The 22,266-nt window shown below is 54.6% G+C and overlaps 1 protein-coding gene across 1 annotated transcript in view; it reads left to right on the top strand.

Annotated features, from left to right (window-relative positions):
- Window positions 1–12,483: 12,483 nt before the first annotated feature.
- The window catches only part of AOAH (acyloxyacyl hydrolase), a 38,045-nt gene continuing 28,262 nt past the window's right edge, over window positions 12,484–22,266 (top strand). The window contains exons 1-6 of the mRNA XM_061366157.1: window positions 12,484–12,509; window positions 12,935–13,075; window positions 13,577–13,625; window positions 14,335–14,383; window positions 15,201–15,295; window positions 21,811–21,902. Of these exons, the coding sequence (XP_061222141.1) occupies window positions 12,484–12,509; window positions 12,935–13,075; window positions 13,577–13,625; window positions 14,335–14,383; window positions 15,201–15,295; window positions 21,811–21,902 (452 nt within the window). The remainder of the gene's footprint in view (window positions 12,510–12,934; window positions 13,076–13,576; window positions 13,626–14,334; window positions 14,384–15,200; window positions 15,296–21,810; window positions 21,903–22,266) is intronic.

Below are 22,266 nucleotides of genomic sequence, written 5' to 3' on the forward strand. Positions count from 1 at the left end.
AGAGCCCAGGAAGTCGAACTCATTGAGGGCATCTTCGGAGTCATCATCATCATCGTCATCATCCACCTCGGGCAGGACAGGGCTGGGGGGCAGCTGGGGGGGACATGGGGGTCAATGGGGACATTGGGGGGGATGGGGGGGATACAGGGGTTGGGGATATTGGGGGTCACTGGGGGACATGGGGGGACACAGGGGTTGGGGACACTGGGGGTCACTGGGGGAGCACAGGGGTTGGGGACATTTGGGGTCACTGGGGGACATTGGGGTCATTGGGAGACATGGGGGGACACAGGGAGTGGGGACATTGGGGGAAATGGGGGGACATGGGGGGGACAAAGGATATGGGGACACGGGGGGATATGGGGGAACACAGGGGTTGGGGTGATTGGGGGGTCACTGGGGACATGGGGGGACACAAGGGTTGGGGACATTGGAGGACACAGGGGTTGGGGATATTGGAGGTCATGGGGACATTGGGGATCACTGAGGACATTTTCTTGATGAAATATAACAAGGGAAAGTGTAGAGTCCTGCATCTGGGCAGGAACAACCCCAGGTTCCAGTATAGGTTGGGGAACGACCTCTTAGAGAGCAGTGTAGGGGAGAGGGACCTGGGGGTCCTGGTGGACGACAGGGTGACCATGAGCCGACACTGTGCCCTTGTGGCCAAGAAGGCCAATGGCATCCTGGGGTGGATTAGAAGGGGGGTGGTTAGTAGGTCGAGAGAGGTCCTCCTTCCCCTCTACTCTGCCCTGGTGAGACCTCATCTGGAATATTGTGTCCAGTTCTGGGCCCCTCAGTTCAGGAAGGACAGGGACCTGCTGGAGAGAGTCCAGCACAGGGCAACTAAGATGATTAAGGGAGTGGAGCATCTCCCTTATGAGGAGAGACTGAGGGAGCTGGGTCTCTATAGTTTGGAGAAGAGGAGATTGAGGGGTGACCTTATTAGTGTATATAAATATATAAAGGGGGAGTGTCACGAGGATGGAGCCAGGCTCTACTCAGTGGCAAACAATGATAGGACAAGGGGCAATGGGTACAAACTGGAATACAAGAGGTTCCACTTAAACTTGAGAAGAAACTTCTTCTCAGTGAGGGTGACGGAACACTGGAACAGGCTGCCCAGGGAGGTTGTGGAGTCTCCTTCTCTGGAGACATTCAAAACCCGCCTGGACACGTTCCTGTGTAACCTTATCTAGGTGTTCCTGCTCCGGCAGGGGGATTGGACTGGATGAGCTTTTGAGGTCCCTTCCAATCTCTAACGTACTGTGATACTGTGATACTGTAATGGTGCACAGAGGATTAACAGACTGCCCCTACGTCAGGCGTGCTGAGCGCCCTCAGACTGGGAGACATCGCTGCCCACCACGCACAGAGCCTGGGCAGGGTGTGGGTCCCAAGAGCCAGCAGTTTCGGGCTTCTTTCCCCCTGGGTGCTGCCCTGGCAGCTCTGTTGCCCTGGGTGCCCAGCACTGTGCTTCCTTCTCCTCGTCCATCCTCTCCTCTCCACCCTCCCCAGCAGAGCTGTGCAGCCATGGCAGGGCACACTGCCAGAGACCAGAAGGTGCAGGGACCACCAAGAGCAGGGCTGCAGCCGAGCTGCTTAGCAAAGCCCTGGGAGAGGGCTGCCCTTCAGTAGGACTGAAACTCCTCTGTCCTGCAGTGTTCTTGCCCTGCCCCACCAGAGCTCATCCCCCGCTGAGTGTGTATTTCACAGCCACCAAGGAAAGACCCTCAGTGTCAGACACCGTGCTTTGCACACAGGTCTTTACTGAGCAGATGGAAGCACTGCTGGTAACAGCCTGGCTGCCCGGCGCTGCTGCTTGTGATCCTGGAGGAGGCTTTTGCTGGACATCAATCTTGGGAGCCTCTGGGCCTCAGAGGCTTTCCTGGATCCCGCCGCTGTGCACCGGATCTGCTCCCCAGAGCTGAGGAACTGAACAGAAAGCTCCGTAGTCTTGTGCAGAGAGAGGTGCAGAGCAGCACTACAGGTCTAGTCAGGACACATGGGGTGAGATCTGCTGCTGGCTGGAGATCAGATCCATGGTGCCTGGGATGTGATCCCAGCCTGCAGCGCCATCAGCTGGGCCATCAGCGGCAAAATGGCAGCGGCTGTGCCGTTTGTTGAAGATGTCATTGCTCTATGTGTGCTCTTCACTTGTTCTAATATTCTTGTTCTACTGCTGTTCTTTGGTTGTTAAACTGTAGTTCCCCGGGCAAAGGGAACTGCAGCCCCTGCCTTGGAGGAGACAGATGTTCACCCTGGAGAGCACCCAGGGGTATCTTGTCCCTCTTGTGCCAGAACACAAGCAGCCCTTGCGCGCACTTGTCAGTTCTAGCACTTCCCTCCTGTTCCCGCCGGGGACATCTTCGCCCCGCCCTCCTCTCCGCTCGGCGCCATTTTGGGGCGCATAGGGCTGTGCTCTAACCCCAATTGCCTCGGACTCCTTCTCCGCCGCGCCCCTGCCTCCTCGACCAACCCACCCCAAAAGGATTTTGCTCGTTCCTGTCCCTCCGTAGGTGGGTCGAGATTCAGGGATTGGGGAGGCATGTCGCCTTTCTGCATATCTTTAGGCTCAGTAGCGCCGTCACCGTCAGGGGAGTGCAGAGTTTGTGTAGCTGCCCCGACTCCCAATTTCGGGATAGCCCACAAAAAGTTCTTTGCTGCCTTCCAGGTCTCCTGCTCTTGTATGGCCTTCCGCAGGGCCTGTACGACTTTCCCCCACGACTTAAGGTATTTCCCACAACCCGAGGACATCATTTCCTCGAACAACGCTTTAGTGCATTTATCCCACACCTCAGGGTGGAGAATATCCACTGGCTGGTCAATGACCCCAGTTTGTAAAAGCGTCGCAACTGCAAGAGTAAAATCTCTGGGCTTACAATCAATACCCCACTGCTTATGTAACTGAGATACGACCTTCACAAGGGCTTCCAGCTGTTATAAAAATTTAGCATAGACAGGGTTTTGGTCCAAATTTAATTTATTTACAATTTATTGAGAGGCAATAAGCAAGCAGCGCTGGGTGCGCAGGGGAGCCTTCACTCCACCAGCAACGCACACCGTCTCTTTTGGGTTTTACTCTTTTATACATTATCACATCTGGTATCTGTGCTCTTTACATCCTGCATACGTATCCTGTTGGGGTATTGTCTGAGTCTATGGTATCCTGTTGTTAGGGTCCTTGTTCTGTTTTCTTGCTTATTCTGCTTTCTTGAAGATTGCTGAATCATAAGTTCTTCATTCTTCTTCCTTATCTCGTGACCTTTGAGTGACAAATCATCCCTTTGCAAAGAGCTCAATTTGTATAAGCATTGTTGGCACTACCGGACATCTGTTATTTGCTTAAGACTTAGTTCCTATATATTGTGATTACAATCTTGCATAAGCACCACTTGTTGCCTTCGTTGGCGTGGCGACCTGGTTCAGGAACGGCACGGCGACCAACGCCAGGCCGCTCGGGCCATCAGCTCACGGACACCAATGCGGTGGATGGCAAATGGCGTTTATTGGCGAGTAACACGGTGTTATATAGCCTGGGTTTACAATGTCACGTCCGTCTGCTTACGACCTAGGCTAGGCCCTATTGGCTACTCGGAGGGGGGTCTTACCTTTCCGTACAGCGCGACATCTTCCGACCGCCAGACCCTAACTACCTACATCTAGAGCCCATAATTACCCTCAGAGGGGCATCTAGAACCGTCAATCACCCATGGGAAGGGGGGTATTTAGAACCCAGAACTGCCCCGTGGAGGAGTACCAGAGCCCACAGCTCCCCTCCCTATACCCCCATGGTGTGGGGTATCCTGGAGCCCCCATCGTTGCCATGGTGACACTGGTGATGGGGGGGTTATCCTGGAGCCCCCATTGTTGCCATTGTGACAGTGATGGTGATGGGGGGGGTGTGTTTGTGTGTCTGTCCCATTGGTGCCCACCGGTCCCTGGGGTCACACAAAGACCTTGGCGACAGCGCCGGCACTGGTGCTGAGGCTGTGGCATCGGTGGAAGGCGACGGCGTCCACGGCCTCGTCCTGTTTGCGGCGATGGGCACGGAGCTCCTGCACACAGGTCCGGTGAGAGAGGTGCCAGAGGCGCAGGGAGCAGTCGTGGCCTTAAGGGGGGGATAAAGGAGGTATCAATGGGGGGGTAATGGGGGTGGGGGGCAAAGGGGGTTATGGGGGGGTTAGGAGTTGAGGGTACAAAGGGGGCAATAGGGGGATTAGGGGGTGGGGGCACAAAGGGGGTGATGGGGGAATTGGGGGGGCACAAAGGGGGCAATGGGGGGAATTAGGAGGTAGGGGGCACAAAGGGGGTAATGGGGGGATAAGGGGGTTGGGGGCACAAAGAGGGCAACGGGGGAGACTAGGGGGTGGGGGGGCACAAAGGGGCTGGAGGTGGAGGTGATGCTGGGGATAGAGTTTGGGACACAAAGTTTTGGACCCCAAACTGCACCAGGGGAGACAAAACTGCACCAGGGGACAGCAAAACTGCACCGAGGGACCCCAAACTGCACCGAGGGACTACAAACTGTACCAGGGGACCCCAAACTGCACCAGGGGACCTAAAACTGCACCAGGGGCCCCCCAACTGCACCAGGGGAACCCAAACTGCACCGAGGGACCCCAAAACTGCACCAGGGAACCCCAAACTGCACCGAGGGACCCAAAACTGCACCAGAGGACCTGAAAGCTGCAACGAGGGATGCCAAAACTGCACCGAGGGACCCCAAACTGCACCGAGGGACCCCAAAGTGCACCAAGGGAGCCAAAAATGCACCGAGGGACCCCAAAACTGCACCGAGGGACCCCAGCCTGCACCAGGGGAGCCAAAACTGCACCTGGGGACCCCAAACTGCAACAGGGGACCCCAGACTGCACTGAGGGACCCCAAAACTGCACCAAGGGACCCAAAAACTGCACCGAGGGACCCCAAACTGCACCAGGGAACCCCAAACTGCACCAGGGGACCCAAAACTACACCAGGGGACAGCAAAACTCCACCGAGGGAACGCAAAACTGTAGCGAGGGACCCCAAACTGCACCGAGGGACCCCAAACTGCACCAGGAGACCAAAAACTGCACCAGGGGTCCCAAAACTGCACCAGGGGACTGCAAAACTGCACCGAGGGACCGAAAACTGCACCAGAGGACCCCAAACTGCACCAGGGGAGCCAAAATTGCACCTCGGGACCTCAAAACTGCACCGAGGGACCCCAAACTGCACCAAGGGACCCACAACTGCACCAGGGGACCCCAAACTGCACCAGGGTACCCTAAACTGCACCGAGGGACCCCAAAACTGCACCGAGGGACCCCAAATTGCACCAGGGGACCCCAAACTCCACTGACGGACCCGAAAACTGCACCAAGAGACCCCAAACAGCACCAGGGCACCCCAAACTGCACTGAGGGACCCCAAAACTGCACCGAGGGACCCCAAATTCCACCAGTGGACCCCAAACTGCACCGAGGGACCCGAAACTGCACCAGGGGACCCCAAACTGCACCGAGGGACACGAAACTGCACCGAGGTACCCCAAACTGCACCAGGGGAGCCCAAACTGCACTGAGGAACCCCAAAACTGCACCGAGGAACCCCAAACTGCACCGAGGGACCCCAAACTGCACCGAGGGACCCCAAAACAGCAGCGAGGGAGCCCAAACTGCACCAGGGGACCCCCAACTGCACCAGGGGAGCCCAAACTGCACCGAGGGACACCAAACTGCCCCGAGGGACCCCAATTATACCGAGGGAGCCCAGACTGCACCGAGGGACCCCAAACTGCACCAGGGGACCCAAAACTGCACCGAGGGACCCCAAACTGCCCCGAGGGACCCCAATTGTATGGAGGGAGGCCAAACTGCACCGAGGGACCCCAAACTGCACCGAGGGACTCCAGACTGCACCAGGGGAACCCAAACTGCACCGAGGGACCCCAAAACTGCACCGAGGGACCCCACACTGCACCAGTGGACCACAAACTCCACCAGGGGACCAAAAACTGCACCAGGGGAGCCCAAACTGCACCGAGGGACCCCAGACTGCTTCGAGGGACCCCAAACTGCACCAGGGGACCCTAAACTGCACCGAGGGACCCCAAAACTGCACCGAGGGACCTCAAACTGCACCGAAGGACCCCAACTTGCACCGAGGGACCCCAAAGTGCACCGAGGGACGCCAAAACTGCACCAGGGGACCCCACACTGCACCAGGAGACCCCAAACTGCACCAGGGGACCTCAAACTGCACCAGGGGAGCCCAAACTGCACCGGGGGACCCCCAAGTGCACCAGGAGACCGCAAACTGCACCGAGGGACCCCAAAAGAGCAGCGAGGCAGCCCAAACAGCACCAGGGGACCCAAAGTTTCGCCAGCGGACCCCAAACTGCACCGAGGGACCCCAAACACCACCAGGGGACCCAAAATTTTGCCAGCGGACCCCAAACTGCACCGAGGGACCCCAGACTGCACCAGGGGACCCAAAATTGCACCAGGGGACCCCAAACTGCACCGAGGGATCCCAAACTGCACCAGGAGACCCCAAACTGCACTAAGGGACCCCAAACTGCACCGAGGGACTCCAAAACTGCACCAGGAGACCCCAAACTACACTGAGGGACCCGAAACTGCACCAGGGGACCCCAAACTGCACCAGGGGACCCCAAACTGCACCGAGGGACACCAAACTGCAACGAGGGACCCCAAAACTGCACCAGGGGACCCCAAACTGCACCGAGGGACCCAAAAACTGCACCGAGGGACCCCAAACTGCATCAGGGGACCCCAAACTGCACCGAGGGACCCCAAAACTGCACCGAGGGACCCCAAATTCCACCAGTGGACCCCAAACTTCACCGAGGGACCCCAAACTGCACCAGGGGACCCCAAACTGCACCGAGGGACCCCAAACTGCACCAGGGGACCCCAAACTGCACCGAGGGACCCAAAACTGCACCGAAGGTACCCCGAATTCCACCAGTGGACCCCAAACTTCACCGAGGGACCCCAAACTGCAGCAGGGGACCCCAAACTGCACTGAGGGACTCCAAACTGCACCGAGGGACCCGAAACTGCACCAGGGGACCCCAAACTGCATCAGGGGACCCCAAAACTGCAGCGAGGGACCCCAAAAGAGCAGCGAGGCAGCCCAAACAGCACCAGGGGACCCAAAATTGCACCAGGGGACCCCAGACTGCACCGAGGGACCCCAAACTGCACCAGAAGGCCCAAAACTGCACCGAGGGACCCCAAAATGCACCAGGGGGCCCCGAACTGCACCGAGGGACCCCAAAACTGCACCAGGAGACCTCAACCTGCACCGAGGGACCCCAAACTGCACCGAGGGACCCCAAAACTGCACCAGGGGACCCCAAACAGCACCGAGGGACCCCAAACTGCACCGAGGGACCCAAAACTGCCCCGAGGGACCCCAAAACTGCACCGAGGTACCCCAAAATGCACCAAGGTACCCAAAAACTGCACCGAGGGACCCCAAACTGCATCAGGGGATCCCAAACTGCCCCAACGGACCCCAAAACTACACCGAGGGACCCCAAAACTGCACCGAAGGACCCCAAACTGCACCAGGGGACCCGACAACTGCTCCAAGGGACTCGAAAAGTGCACCGTGGGACCCCAAACTGCACTGAGGGACCCCAAACTGCACCAGGGGAGCCCAAACTGCACCGAGGGACCCCAAACTTCACCAGGGGACCCCCAACTGCACCGAGGGATCCCAAACTGCACCAGGGGACCCAAAACTGCACCGGGGGAACCCAAACTGCACCAGGGGACCCCAAACTGCACCAAGGGACCCCAAACTGCACCGAGGAAACCCAAACTGCACCGAGGGACCCCAAACTTCATGAGGGGACCCCCAACTGCACCGGGGGTCCCCAAACTGCACAGAGGGAACCCAAACTGCACCAGGGGAGCCCAAACTGCACCGAGGGACCCCAAACTGCACCGAGGGACGCCAAAACTCCACCGAGGGAGCCCAAAACAGCAGCAAGGGAGCCCAAACTGCACCGAGGGACCCCAAACTGCACCAGGGGACCCCAAACTGCACCGAGGGACCCCAAACTGCACCGAGGGACTCCAATTGCACCAAGGGAGCCCAAACTGCACCGAGGGACCCCAAACTGCACCAGGGGACCCAAAACTGCACCAGGGGACCCAAACTGCACCGAGGGACCCCAAAACTGCACCAGGGGACCCCAAACAGCACCAGGAGTCCCCAAACTGCACCAGGGGACCCCAAACTGCACTGAGGGACCCCAAACTGCACCGAGGGACCCCAAACTTCACCAGGGGACGCCAAACTGCACCAGGGGACCCCAAACTGCACTGAGTGACCCCAAAAGAGCAGCGAGGGAGCCCAAACTGCACCAAGGGACTCCAAACTGCACCAGCGGACCCCAAACTGCACCGAGGGACCCCAAACTGCACCAGGGGACCCCAAAACAGCAGCGAGGCACCCCAAACTGCACCAAGGGAGCCCAAACTGCACCAGGGGACCCCAAACTGCACCGAGGGACCCCAAACTGCACCAGGGGACCCCAAACTGCGCCAAGGGACCCCAAACTGCACCGAGGGACCCCAGAACTGCACCGAGGGACCCCAAACTGCACCAGGAGACCCCAAACTACACCGAGGGACCCCAAACTGCACCGAGGGACCCCAAAACTGCACCGAGGGGCCCAAAACTGCACCGAGGGAGCCCAAACTGCACCAAGTGACCCCAAAAGAGCAGCGAGGGAGCCCAAACTGCACCAGGGGACCCCAAACTGCACCGAGGGACCCCAAACTGCACCAGGGGACCCCAAACTGCGCCAAGGGACCCCAAAGTGCACCGAGGGACCCCAAAACTGCACCGAGGGACCCCAAACAGCACCACGGGACCCAAAATTGCACCAGGGGACCCCAAACTGTACAGAGGGACCCCAGACTGCACCAGGAGGCACCAAACTGCACCGAGGAACCCCAAACTGCAACGAGGGACCCCAAAACTGCATGAGGGGACCCCAAACTGCACCGAGGGACCCCAAACTGCACCAGGGGGCCCCAAACTGCACCGAGGGACCCCAAACTGCACCGAGGGACCCCAAACTGCACCAGGGGACCTCAAACGGCACCGAGGGACCCCAAACTGCACCGAGGGACACCAAAACTGCACCAGGGGACCCCAAACTGCCCCGAGGGACCTCAAAACTGCACCGAGCTACCCCAAAATGCACCGAGGGACACAAAAACTGCACCAAGGGACCCCAAACTGCATCAGGGGACCCCAAACTGCACCGAGGCACCCCAAAACTGCACCGAGGGACCCCAAAACTGCACCAAGGGACCCCAAACTGCACCAGGGGACCCGCAAAGTGCACCGAGGGACCCCAAACTGCACCAAGGGACCCAAACTTCACCCTGGGACCCCAAATTGCACCAAGGGACCCCAAACTGCACCAGGGGACCCCAAACTGCACCGAGGGACCCCAAACTTCACCAGGGGACCCCCAACTGCACCAGGGGACCCCAAACTGCACCGAGGGAACCCAAACTGCACCAGGGGAGCCCAAACTGCACCGAGGGACCCCAAACTGCATCAGGGGACCCCCAAGTGCACCAGGGGACCCCAAACTGCACCGAGGGACCCCAAAACAGCAGCAAGGGAGCCCAGACTGCACCGAGGGACCCCAAACTACACCAGGGGAGCCCAAACTGCACCGAGGGACCCCAAACTGCACCAGGGGACCCCAAAACAGCAGCGAGGGAGCCCAAACTGCACCAAGGGAGCCCAAACTGCACCAGTGGACCCCAAACTGCACCGAGGGACCCCAAAAGAGCAGCGAGGGAGCCCAAACAGCACCAATGGACCCCAAACAGCACCAGGGGACCCAAAATTGCACCATCGGACCCCAAACTGCACCAAGGGACCTTGCCAAGCTGGGCAGGATAAGACCTGGTTGTAAGGCCCATGAACAGAATGAGGGGTGCTCCGTGCCTGTGCTGGGTGCCTCCGTTTCTCCTCTCTTTGGGCCTTTTCCTGACCTCCAGTTCACCCAGCGCACCCTGAAGCTGGGTCCACCGTGTGCTGCTTGTGCTGCTCTCCCAGCAAGCGTCAGGCAGCACCGTGCTTACGGAGCACGAGCGCTGCTGGTCTTACAGAGGGTTCACACCAGCCCTGGTGGGTGAGAGGCAGCCTCGGAGCAGCTTCGTCCTGCTTCAGTTCGCAGCGTTAGGAGAGGTTCAGTTGGACTCCTCCAGTTGGCTGCTGGCAGGTCTGAATGCTAAGGCTGGCACGTGGCATCCTTACTGCGGCAATGGGGTTTTCGGGTTAGAAACACATGATCTAGCTTCAGCCTTTACTGGCAGTGAACGTCCCAAGCCATGCCATCCCCATGGGCTAATGCACCCATCCCCTTGTGCTTGCTTCCCCTCCAGGAACACCTGATGGGGTTCTCCAGTGTGTGTGCGTTTCCTCCTCTGGCTCCCCTCTGTGAGAAGATTAAACAGTAGGTATAAAGATGTCGCTCCCAACCAGACACAGAACAGGGAACATTTGCATCCTTCAGAGCTCCTCCTCAGGTAACAGAGCTGCTGGTGGGCTCCTCCATAACACCACTGTCCAGGTAGCACCCAGGGAGGCTGCACAGGGTCCAGGTAAGGAGGATGCCTCCGAGGGATCAGCACAGGAGGGCCACCAGCACCTTCATAACTGGGGGAACAGGAGCTAAGCAGCAGTTGCACAGTGCTGGGAGCACCCCGGGTGTTTCAGGAAGCGGGGTGGATGGATGGCAGACAGGAGCTGATGGGGACAGCACCTGGGATCTGTTGCTCCTAAGGCACGTTTCCCAGTGTACCCATTGTAGTGCAGCCACTTGGAGGAGGAGGAGACCAACACATCTAAGACTAAACCAGCTCTATCCACAGTTCATTTTGACTGCCAGGACCAACTTGCTCCTGGGATTGACAGTATGAGGATGGGATTGGGAATGGATTGATTAATGTGAAGCGTCTTGTAAGTGTCTGGAATGTTCAGTCAGGATGAATAACCTGAGCTTGAGCCCTGGGAGCTCAGGCAGTGGGAGCAGGATCAAACTGCATCGTCCGTTGGATGGGATGTGTTCACCCCTTGTGAGCCGTCTCTCAATGCCCTCTCTCACTCCTTGCTTTCCTCTTTCTGTGCCTTCCAAGAGCCTGCCTTACAGTTGGATTGGTTTAGGTGCTCTGAACCTGGGCCAGTTCCTGCAGCTGAGCCTTACTGCAGAGCAGGAGGAGCCCAAGGCAGCACGTGGGAATGATGCCCTACAGACAGGGTCACAAGCCCCAGCAGGAGTGCGTGTCCCCCCTCTCCCCTGTACCTCTCTTACCCTGATGCTTGCGCAGGCTGAAGAATCCGCCCTCCCTGCACCCATGTGCCCCCTGGGCCAGGTTCCGCATCTCTCCTGAGAGCAAGGTGCTGGAAAGCCTCTGTAGGGCAGGTTTCCAAGGCAAGGCTGAGGAGCGCATCCGGGAGCTGCCTGAGCTATGTAGGAAGGGCTGCTCAGTGTAGGGGAGCTAAGCTGTGGCCTGTGGGCAGAGCTGCCGCACCACGGGGAATGCAGCAAGTCCCCAAGCTAACTAGGAAGGGGCAGAGAGCTGCCACCATCACTGTGACACCTGCCTCAGGTACTGCTAAAGGTATGGGGCTGCTGGAAACAAAAGTCACAGTGGAAGGAAAAGAAGTAATTGTCATTAATGACATGTATGACATTAATGAATGTAATGAAGCTCTGTGGGATAACATCAGGGCTCAGCTCTCCATTGCTCAAATCAAGGGAAGATGCTTTCCTCCAACCTGGTTGAGCATCCCCAGAAGCCTGTGGGACTCGATACAGAACTGGCGAGGTGCGAGCCTGATCCTCAGTTAGGACATGAGGGCGTCGGTGAATTCGGTGTGTGTGGTCCCACCAAATCCACTTTTATCCTCTAAAATAAGCGTTTGTGTGTACGTGCAGTGCAGCCTGGGACGCAGCCTTCTAGACTGAGCACAGCAGGAGAGAGAGTGAGGACTTGAGGGAGGGCATTTGCCATTTGTCTTTAAGGAAAGGAGGAGTTTGATCTCCATCAGCTTGAGGCCCCATTCAGCAGCTCCTCCCCAAGCAGAAGGACCTCCAGTTGTGTCTCCTATCTGCCAGGCTGGGTAAGGTCTGGATTCCCAAACCCCATTATAGTTACCTCTATACTAGACTCTATAGTTGTAGGGCCCGAAGGGTTGACACTGCAGGAGCCCAGCCAGCACATACAGAAGGGAATCAGGATTTGCTCCGTCAGTGTTGAAGGTCAAGCACAAGGAGCCATGGCTGCGGTGCCAGCTCTGACCTGCTGTGCCTGCTCTACCATGGTTTGTAAACCCTGACCGGTTCCGTCCCTGTGTTAACTCCGTGTTTGCTGGGTCTGTTGTTTGTTCACAGTGTTCTGAGCTCCAAACTGCCGTTTGAGGACCTCGATGGGGATAAATTCAGCACTTTCCCGGTAAGCAGAGCGTTCCCCTTGGGTACAGTAGGAATGCCTAGGGGATTCCTCGTGCTCTCTGCAAAGCCTCGGTCATGCGTGTGAAACAGGTACAGGAGTGAAGTGAAGGGAGGGGGTTTGGGTCATAACAAGTGTTTTGTTCTGGATGAGAAACCCAATCATGCTTTGATGCCACCTGGGGAGATGCACACGGAGCTGGGCTCCTGCAGAAGGGGGTTGCTCTGCTGCTGAGTGCTCTCTTCACCGAATTAAGAAGAGTGAAGGGAAGTCCTATTGAAAACCACCCCAAATTAGACCACCAGCTCATCTCCTTCCTGCACCAAAGTGTGCTCGGGGCCGTTTATTGACGCTTAGCCCGTGGCCTCTGGAACAGAACCCATTTACTGCACTTGATTCCTGCACCTGGGCTCAGATGCTCATTCTAGACCTGTCCCATTACAAGTGCCGAGCAGCAGTGTCCATCCCGGCCATCCCTGTGCTTCCCCTGTCCTGCAGACGCTGCGGGGCTACCACTGGCGAGGCAGAGACTGCGACGACAGCACCAGCGCCGTGTACCCCGGCAGACGGTAAAGCTCCCCAGGAGTACCAAGGCCGAGCTCTAAGGGAGCAGAGCGCTGCGTGAGGCTTGCTTGTACAGGGATGGAGACAGGAGGGAACGATGGGGAGCAGCGGCAGGGCTGGTGGACGGGGTTTGTTCCTGTCTCTGAAGCATCCGAAACCAAAACTGGTTGGACAGAGCAATGGGGAGGGCAAATCCCCATTAGAAAGCTAGGGAAAGGATCGGTCTCCTGCAGAGATCACCCCGTTCACCTCACCTGGGTGAAGATGCAGACTGAAAGGGTCAGTTCCATTCAGCAACATCCAGTGCTAACCTTAAATCAATATTGCATTTTGCTAGGAAAAATGGCCTGCCCTGGTTTCCAAGTGGGGAAATAAAAGAGCCTCCTGTGCAGGAAGGGATTTCTGGTTATTATACATTCGTAGTGACGAATGGCACAAAGCATCCCATTCCCTCGAGGGCTCCTTTTGCTTTATTTGCTGTAATGCTGTATATCCTCTTGTTTTAGTCCCGATAACTGGGATGCGGAGAGGGACTCTAACTGCAATGGCATATGGGTAAGTAAATGATGTTGCATCCTGTATTTCCCTCCTGATTGCTGCTTCTCTTTTTTCCTCCCTTTGGATTAGTCTGCAGGTATTGATTTTTCTTTCTTCTGGTTTATGAACTGATTTGGATTACTGCTATTTATTTACTGCTTTTGACATTCCAAGGAATAAAACTGTATTTATTAAGAACCAAGGAAACGGGGGGGAAGTACTTATGAGTGAGGTTTATTTATTGATGCTTATGATTGTTTACAGTTTTTGCTATTATATATATATATATCATAGAAACACAGAATCCCAGCCTGGTTTGGGTTGGAAGGGACCTTAAAGCTCCTCCAGCTCCAGCCCCTGCCACGGGCAGGGACCCCTTCCGCTGGAGCAGCTTGCTCCAAGCCCCTGTGTCCAACCTGGCCTTGAGCACTGCCAGGGATGGGGCAGCCACAGCTTCTCTGGGCACCCTGTGCCAGCGCCTCAGCACCCTCACAGGGAAGAGCTTCTGCCTAAGAGCTCAGCTCAGTCTCCCCTGGGGCAGGTTCAAGCCATTCCCCTTGGCCTGTCCCTGCCTTGGCCTTGCTGAAGCTCACGGTGATGCTCGCACCTCTGGAGCCTCTCAAGGCAAACATTGAAGAACAGAATTCCCAGCTCAGTTGCGCACTGCGTTTTCCAGGCGCTAGGTGGGTGCCATCATAATCCATCTGCTCCTTCTCTCCTCCACCAGGGTGTGGATCCAAAGGATGGGATTCCCTATGAGGAGAAGTTCTGCAAAGGTAAGTCTTTACAGTCAGTATGAAACACAACGTGCCTTTAGTATTGACTCCCTGAATACAATGATGTTTTCACAGTCATTGCCAACGCAGGGGAAGGACTTTGGGTTTTACACCTTCACGAGAAAGGCAAAATGGCCAAAGATGGAATTTCTAGTTTATTTATCTTGAGGATGAACAGGGATGGGACATGGAAAGCAAAGGCTGTTGGTAACTGTGTGTTGGGAGCCAGCCGAGCTACACTCACCTTGCTTACATTGAAATCAGCATCCTGGGGCTGAACCGTTGCCTGGCAAGGCTTTAAGACATTTGTAGTTGAAAGGCAATCTATAAGTGCTAAAGTAGTGTTAATCAGAAGCCACCGTGCTGTTCTAGCACAGATACTCCTATGGGTGAGTACTGCACCCACCACCCAGCTCCCTATGAAGAGCTTTGAGGAATTCCATGACTAATCTGATTTTCCTCAGTGTTTAAGCCCTTTATAAAGCAGATTCCATGGGTAGCAAAACCAAACGCTGGCTGCAGAGCAGAGCCTCTGATGAAGTGATGCATCCGTCCCTGCGTTACAACCAGGGCTTTTAGTGATGAGCAAGACCTCTCCCTGCTCTCCATGCCCAGTTGTGTCCCTGGGGCTGTTGGTACACGTCTGTTAACCGGTTTATACTGAACAGCCAAAGCCCCATGGCAGGCTCTGAACAGTTCAGCCCCATTGCGAGTGATGTAGCCGGTGTCCTCATGCCTCCACCAGTTAACACTTCAAGCATTGCTCTGGGTGCTCTGTTCTGGTCTGCTCGTGGGACTAACAGAAGGCATTCCCTAGGTGCGGATTCACAAGGGGTGGTGCTGCTGGGGGACTCAGCCGGCGCTCACTTCCACATCCCCCCCGAGTGGATGACCGTCCCGCAGATGTCAGAGGTGAGGACGCGCGCTCGGGTTCCCACGCACCGCCGCGCCGCTCGTTGCCAAAGGGAAACGGTGCAGAATCCTTAGCTATAGTTTTATAAACCCAAATTTGTTTATAATGTATAAATTAGTGCTGTATGACTTACACATTTCCAGTCACTGCACTGGAAGTGTAACTAACTGGAGTTACAGTCTCCCGTCTGTTATTCCACTCTTCAAAAGGCAGAGCCCTGTGCTGCCCCTCTCATCCCACATCCATGCTATTGGGTCAGGGAAGAGTTTGGCTTCAGTGGCCTTGTGCTGTGCCAGGGACACAAACCAGGACATCTGCCCCCCCCGCAGGGCTGTGGGCTCAGTCCTGCCATCAGTAGGCTTGTTGGTACGGCTCCTTGCTGTGCACGGGCTGTAGGAGGGACCCTGCTGACAGCCTGGGATCTTCTGTCTTAGGCATCTGGCTTTGAAAGGAGAAGTCCTGGCTGGCTTTCCCTCATCTGTGCTATGCATGAAACAGGTCTGGTAATCCCAGTGTTCCGAGGCTCATCAAACACATACACCTGCAGGTGTCTGAGGGTCATCCAAGGGTTTAGAATGGGCTTGGCCTACAGGAAAGGGTTTCCGTAGTGACTGTGGTGTATCACTGCTGCACTGATGTCCATCTTTGGGCAGTATCCCAGCATTTCCCATTGTGTAGCCACAGAATGCACCTGGCTGTGAATTAGTTCACTGGTGTGGAATGGCACAACTGGGGGGAAAAGATGATTCCAGCAAACTGCAGCTGGGTGGAGACAGATGAACATGCAGGGATGCTCCTGTCCTGCACTGTTGTTTCCTATCCCGTTCCTAACCAGTGCCGGTCCCTAGCCAGGAACTGCGTGTTGTCCTTCTCTCTGTTGCATGGGGGTGAGCAGATAGAGCATCATTACCCACCAGCCCTGGTGAAAGCCTCCTGCTTGCCCCCTGGCCTCTGTAGGAGGAGGGCATGGGTGTTTCCTGGAGAGCAGCCCCTATTCCATAGTGTCAGTAGTCCCAGAGCTGAGGGAGGTCCCAGTGCTCCATGCGTTCTCCCACTGTGGCTCCCAGAGCGGAGCTGATGCAAATGTTGCAGATTAGGAGTTGTTTTCCTTTGTTAAACGTTTATGAGCAACAATCAAGACGACTGGCACTGATGGCAGAGCTCATGATAAGCATAATAAATCAGTACTAATGGTAATTGAGATTATCTTGTCTAATACAGATGCTAATAAGGCTGATGGTGATGGTGATTCTGGCAGTAACACCGGTAGCAGAGCCATGGAGGCAAGAACAGTCTGAGGCTATGGCAGCATCTTACTATGTCCCTAGTGAAGGTTTAAACAGCATTCCTCTTGCTTGAAGCTTGCTGGTCTGCTAGCTGGGTGGGGTGAGGACTGGTAATGGCATGCAGAAGCAGAAGCTCCAAGGTCAGGATCAGGAGTACAGGTTAGCAAGTGGGTTTTGATGGCACCTCGTTTCTGCCTGATGGGTGTAGAGCAACTTTAACAGGAAGGAAAGGGGTGCTCTGTGTGTAAGACCCCACAGACGTGTGTTTCCAGTGCTCAGTTCAGCCTGGCCAGCATGGGGAGAGGATCAAGGAGGGGTTGGAAAGGAAGCAGGCTGCTTCCCTTTGCAGAGAGGGTGACTCTGCATTAGAGCCAGTGTCCTGCAGTGGGGCAAGGAGGGCAAAGAGAGATGTGTTCCTCTCTGGTTCTTTTCCAGGACTATTTCCAAGCTGGTGCAGATACAACAGTTAAATACTGATGCAGAGACAGAGCGAGTTCAGCCATATAAAACCTCATTATCCGTGCGCAAAGCCTGCCAATAGTGAGAAATTGCTTCATTTGCAGCTCACCTTAATGAAGAAAGTAATTGCCTGAGCACAAAAGAGCCAGCAAAATAACTCCTGAGCTCATCCAGGCCTGGTCACTGCCTCTGCCTCTTGCTCCTCCTCCGTGTCTTGCTCTCTGTGCACAGAATGGCAATAGCAGCGGTTCAGCGGGCTCGGGCTTGTGGAGCACATCCAGGGGTGGTTTGTGACCGGAGAGAGTGCAGGGACTGTGTCCTGACCTCATAGAAAACACCCTTAATCTGGGAGCAGAGCAGGAATGTGAGGTGAGGGCTCTGAAAGGGGAGGCAAAGGCACTCCTATCCCCGTGTATGCGCCGTTCCCCCTTGCTGCCCAACTCAAGGCACTGTGCTTTGAATGTGCCAACGTTCCTTTGATAAAACACACAGAAAGATTACTTTATCAAGTGGCTTTCTCTACAGTCAACGCTAGTGTCAGTTCCAAGCCTTCATTTCCATTTCTATTGAATCTCAGCCCTCTGCGTGGCATTCCAAACAGGGCTTCTCTCTCCCCGCCCTTAGGACTTCTATCTTGTGTATAAGAAAGCAGTTGTGTGCTTGTTAGTTCACATTTAGGGAGTGTATTCTTTCATCCCTTCATTTTTTGTCTGTCTTTTACCTATTTAATTTATATCTTTCATCTATATAAATGATTTGTATTTATCCTTATACATGTTAATTTCCCAGTCTAACTGGGAACTTACTGCTGTCTTAGCATTGGCCTCTCCCAGTCACAACCCCTGTGTAATCTGGTGCAAATGGATATGCTTTTGTCGTATGTCCTACGTCAAGAAACGCATCGATTTGTCCCATATCCAGTCCCCTAGAGCCTTCCTGATCTTCCTATTCTCTTGCACCTAAGTGACCAAATGCAAAGGCCTGAATCATGTTCCTGCGTTCATCCTGTAGGCAGTGTTGGAAGGGGAGGACTTGCATGCTCCCGCAGAGCACGTGGCCATTATTAACTTGCCATCACCCCAGTAAATCCCCAGATACCCGGAGTATCATTACAGGGAAACCATTATACAGCTCTAAGGAGGGAGTAAGACAACTTAAGTTTGGCTCTTTGCTTATCACTGGGTTTGGGGTTTGCCAGGCTTTCCTTCTTTCAAAAGGTTCAGCTGCACATTCCCTCCTCTGCCATTAAAAATGCAGTATAGTGCAGCAGACACGCACTTTATGAGGCTTAGCAAAGCAGAAGGACACTGGTTGGGGTGTTCCTTAGAGGTGGATGGTGTTTTGGGAACGCTGATGTTGAAAACGCCGGTGTGTCTAGGGATGGGTGTTGTGCTCCTGCTGCTCTGTCCATCTGCTTACAGGTGACTTCCAGACAGCTGCTAAACCTAGCGCCTTGGCTGGGATAGAAGCTTGCTTCTAAATCTCGTTTTAGAGGCAAATTTACCTTGAGATAAAAGCAGTGTATGTGTGGAAATGGTACCCTCGCTAGGAGGATGCGATTTAGAGATCTTGGCTCTCTATTCCATGCTGAATAAAGAGAAAACCAAAGCCATGTCTATCTGTAATGCAGTAAATACCTATTGGCCCACAAACTCGAGGTGTTCTCAGGTTTCATTGAAGTAACTGGCTCATCCTATATATTTCCTATGAAAAGAATGCAGCTTTGCTGTAAATGTGGGTTCAGGATGTTCAGAATAGTGTCATCCTTTGGGGTCTTGCCCCACTGTAAATGTCAGGAGTCTGATCTGTGGATATCTTATTAAAACCATCCCGTAGCTTCCCTCTAAACGCAGTGAATCACAGGCAAGGCCCTCCCAGCTAATCCTGTGATGAGTGAGATCCTGTATTGGGGGGAATATAAGGGAATAATGCTTTACAGAAAGATAGGCTGTGCTTTCCTCAAGAGCTCTAAGGCTTCTTGCTTATTCGTATGCTGAGGATAAGGAAGGTGTCTGCGGTACTTAATGCTACCACAAGAACTGGAACAGCATTGAAGTCAGTATAAAAACTAATACCCAATTCCCCTGCGAATTAAGGGGTACTCCTGCACTTTCAGGGTTGCTGGAACTGGCTTTTCTCATAGGCTCCCAATGCCCTTTTGTGTTCTGATTTGGAAGATCTCTTGCCATAGGAGCCTTGAACCGTCCTCCATACAAGCCCAGCTTGGAGTGCCTGCGTTTAGCATCAGCCGTGGCCGTGGCTGCCCTGTATTTGAAGGTAGGACACATCCAGGAGGTGAGGTTGTTCCTTCAAAGCCAGACCCATCTAGAGCGACCGAGGCTAAACTGTGGCATTTGAAGCTAGGCTGGAGCCAGTTTCTAATCCCTCTCTGCTGAAATCTGGCCCCTAGGCTGAAGCATGGCTTCCCAGCCAGAATAGTCCAGAGAATGGTATTTCAACAAGGCTGTGCGAGAGTTTGAAGCCAGCATAGATCCACCTTCAGAGCGGGACATGGTTGTAGGTAAGGCTAAGCAGAATGCAGTCTGTTAGACCACGCTTTCCAAACCGCATCACTGCAGCGTTCAAGGTCTAGCATCCTCCTCAGGGTTCCACTGAGTACTCATCCTCACCCTTGGGTCCTGAAATACCTTCCAAAGCCTGGCTCTAAGTGCCTTGCTGGAACAGTGTCAGTGCTGATCATATAGACAGTGCTCAAATGCAGCTGTAATTCTGGTCTTAAACGTTCCTTTCCAAACCAGTTTGCAGCTCAGTCAGGTCCTGGCTTAATCTTAATTCATATTTAAGGTAAGTTTGCAGGAAAAAAAAGAAGAAAATGTTAAAAATGGCTGGGAATTGTCCAGTGAAAATATTGGGTTGGAGTAGAAAATACAAGGAAGTAGGTCACAGAAAAACCTGTTTTAAAAATATTTCCTTATTTGGGGGTTCTTTCTATACTCCTCTGTGTTGTGTCTTACGAAGGCTCATACCTACAGCTGTACAGTGACCCTGTCACTATTCCTGTCACCTTTCAAGCCGAGAAGAGATGAACATTGCACATGGCCAAGCAGTCTTGTCCCCCTCCACTCCCACTCGTAGCTGTGAGCTCTGCCCTTGGGTTAAGGGCTTTTCTTGCACACAAAGCTATCACATTTGATGGCAGATTTGGAAGTTCCCTCCAGGCTTTCAAAACTGATGACTTTATGTATATATATATACATATATATGTTGTGTATGTATGTATGTATGTGTGTGTATGTAGAGATACACGCAAGGACAAGAGAGAGAGGCAACCAGCAGAAAGATAATGAAGCCAGACCCATTTTCCCCTTGGTAACGAATGCAGATCTCCTGTAAGTAGGTCAAGTATGCTGTTCCATGCTGTAAACCTGCATCTGCTCTGCATTAGGCTGCTCAGAGCTTGGCTTCAGGATTCCTTCCCCCTCACAACCCCCCTTTTCTCGCCTCTCCTCCCCTTTCCATGCCTCTCTCACTGTCCAACCCCAGCGGCGTGTGCTCAAGCACAGCTCCCATTCATCTAAATGACGATTCTGGGGATGAGGACTTGGTGGCAACCACAGAATTGAGCTCTTCTGTGGCTCCTGAGCAACCTCTGACCCTCCTGGAGAGAGACTTACCCAACCTGCAGCCACGGTTTAAGGAAACCCCACAACTGCTTCACCAGAAAAGGAAGCTAATGATTTACATGGCTTAAACCAGCCTGTAGGTTCTCTTCTTTGGGCTATCACCTTTGCCATCAGCAGCCTCTCAGTATGAGCATGCTGCATTGATGCTTTTGTCTTTGCAAGGGTACCCCGGACCAGGGGAAGCTGAAAATCATCACCTCCGCGTCCTCACCTCTCTGAGATGGTGCCGCTTCCCCAGCCCATTTCTCTCACCTATCCCGATCTTCCACCCGTTCAGAGGTCAAAGTGGCAATGGGCAGGGCCCTGTGTTTGGAATGGGCAGCACAGCTCACATCTGCAGGGAGGCTCTCCCAGAGCCAGGGGCTAACAGCAGCGAGAGCAGGGAAGGGGGAAGGTTGCATCTGTCCGTGTGGGAAGGATGAGGCAGGCCGTGTGCTTTTCCTCCTGGTCCCTGCTGTGCTCAGAGGCCTTCCTGAGTGATGCTTCGGTGCCTGACGTCTGCAGTGAGGATGGGCAGAGGCTTTTAAGGGGTTGGATTCTCACAGTTGGTTCTGATGGAGAGGGCAAAGGAGCATGGAGTGAATCTGATGTTATCATCTCTGCCATGGAACCTCCCACTCTCATCCCTCCCCGTGCTCAAGGAACCTACCTTTGGGCAGGGAGGATGCTGCAGCACGCGGCTGTGTTGTCTGCAGTGCGGTACGTGCTCCACGTCAGGAGGAGCTCTGGGCTCTCCAAAGAGTGCCAGGAGACAGGATTCAGATCCCCCTCCTGCTTTTCCATCCCCTCTCTGCTGGTTTGCCTGGCTTACAGGAGGCAGCTCTGTCAGCAGACGCACATGAGGGTGCGGCACTGACAGATGCTGTGGCTGCCCCATCCCTGGCAGCGTGCAGGGACGCCCACTGGAGCAGCCTGCTCTAGTAGAAGGTGTTGGAGCAGTGGCAGGGGTTGGAACTGGGTGAGCTTTGAGGTCCCTTCCAACCCCAACCATCCTATGCCAAGTAATTCCTGCCCCAGCTGTAGTTCCCATTGCTGCTGCCCAGTGATGCTGCAGCCAAGCGCTCGACTTTGCTGGAAGGATTTATTGAGGGTGAAACCATGTTGATTTAAGCCTTTCTCTTTCAGAAATCGTTTGCCAATCTCCCAATGGCTTTCAGCAACGAGCTGGACTGGCCCCAGTTCTCAGAGGTCACCGGGTTTCTGAACTCCACCATCGGGTAAGCCAGCAGGCAGCACGGCCAAGCCTAGCCAGTGTTAAGGTCCCTTAAAGCACAGCAAGGAAAAGAAAGAAAGGAGTGCTTGAAAGGTAAGGTAAAAACGCCCATCAGCTCTGCTTGTGCTTGCTCTCACCCCAACACTGGGTCTAGGGCTCTGCAAAAACCCATTGAATATACAGACAGTGCACAGAGCTCTGGCCTGGTCCTCTGACACTCAGGGCAGGTTTTAGAGATGCTCAAGCTGGAGCTTAGAAGGAGCTGAAAAACCCCAAAGGAATAAAAGCTGAGCTCACTGTTTTCAGAATTCAGGGGCAGGCAGAAGGGGGCTTTGCAGAAAACAACAGAAATCTGCATTTTCCTTTCC

Source organism: Neopsephotus bourkii, unplaced genomic scaffold, assembly GCF_033783945.1.
Source record: "Neopsephotus bourkii isolate Nb327-2 ecotype Australia unplaced genomic scaffold, CSIRO-AGI_Nbou_v1 NB_1308, whole genome shotgun sequence".
NCBI classification, from domain to species: Eukaryota; Metazoa; Chordata; class Aves; order Psittaciformes; family Psittacidae; genus Neopsephotus; species Neopsephotus bourkii.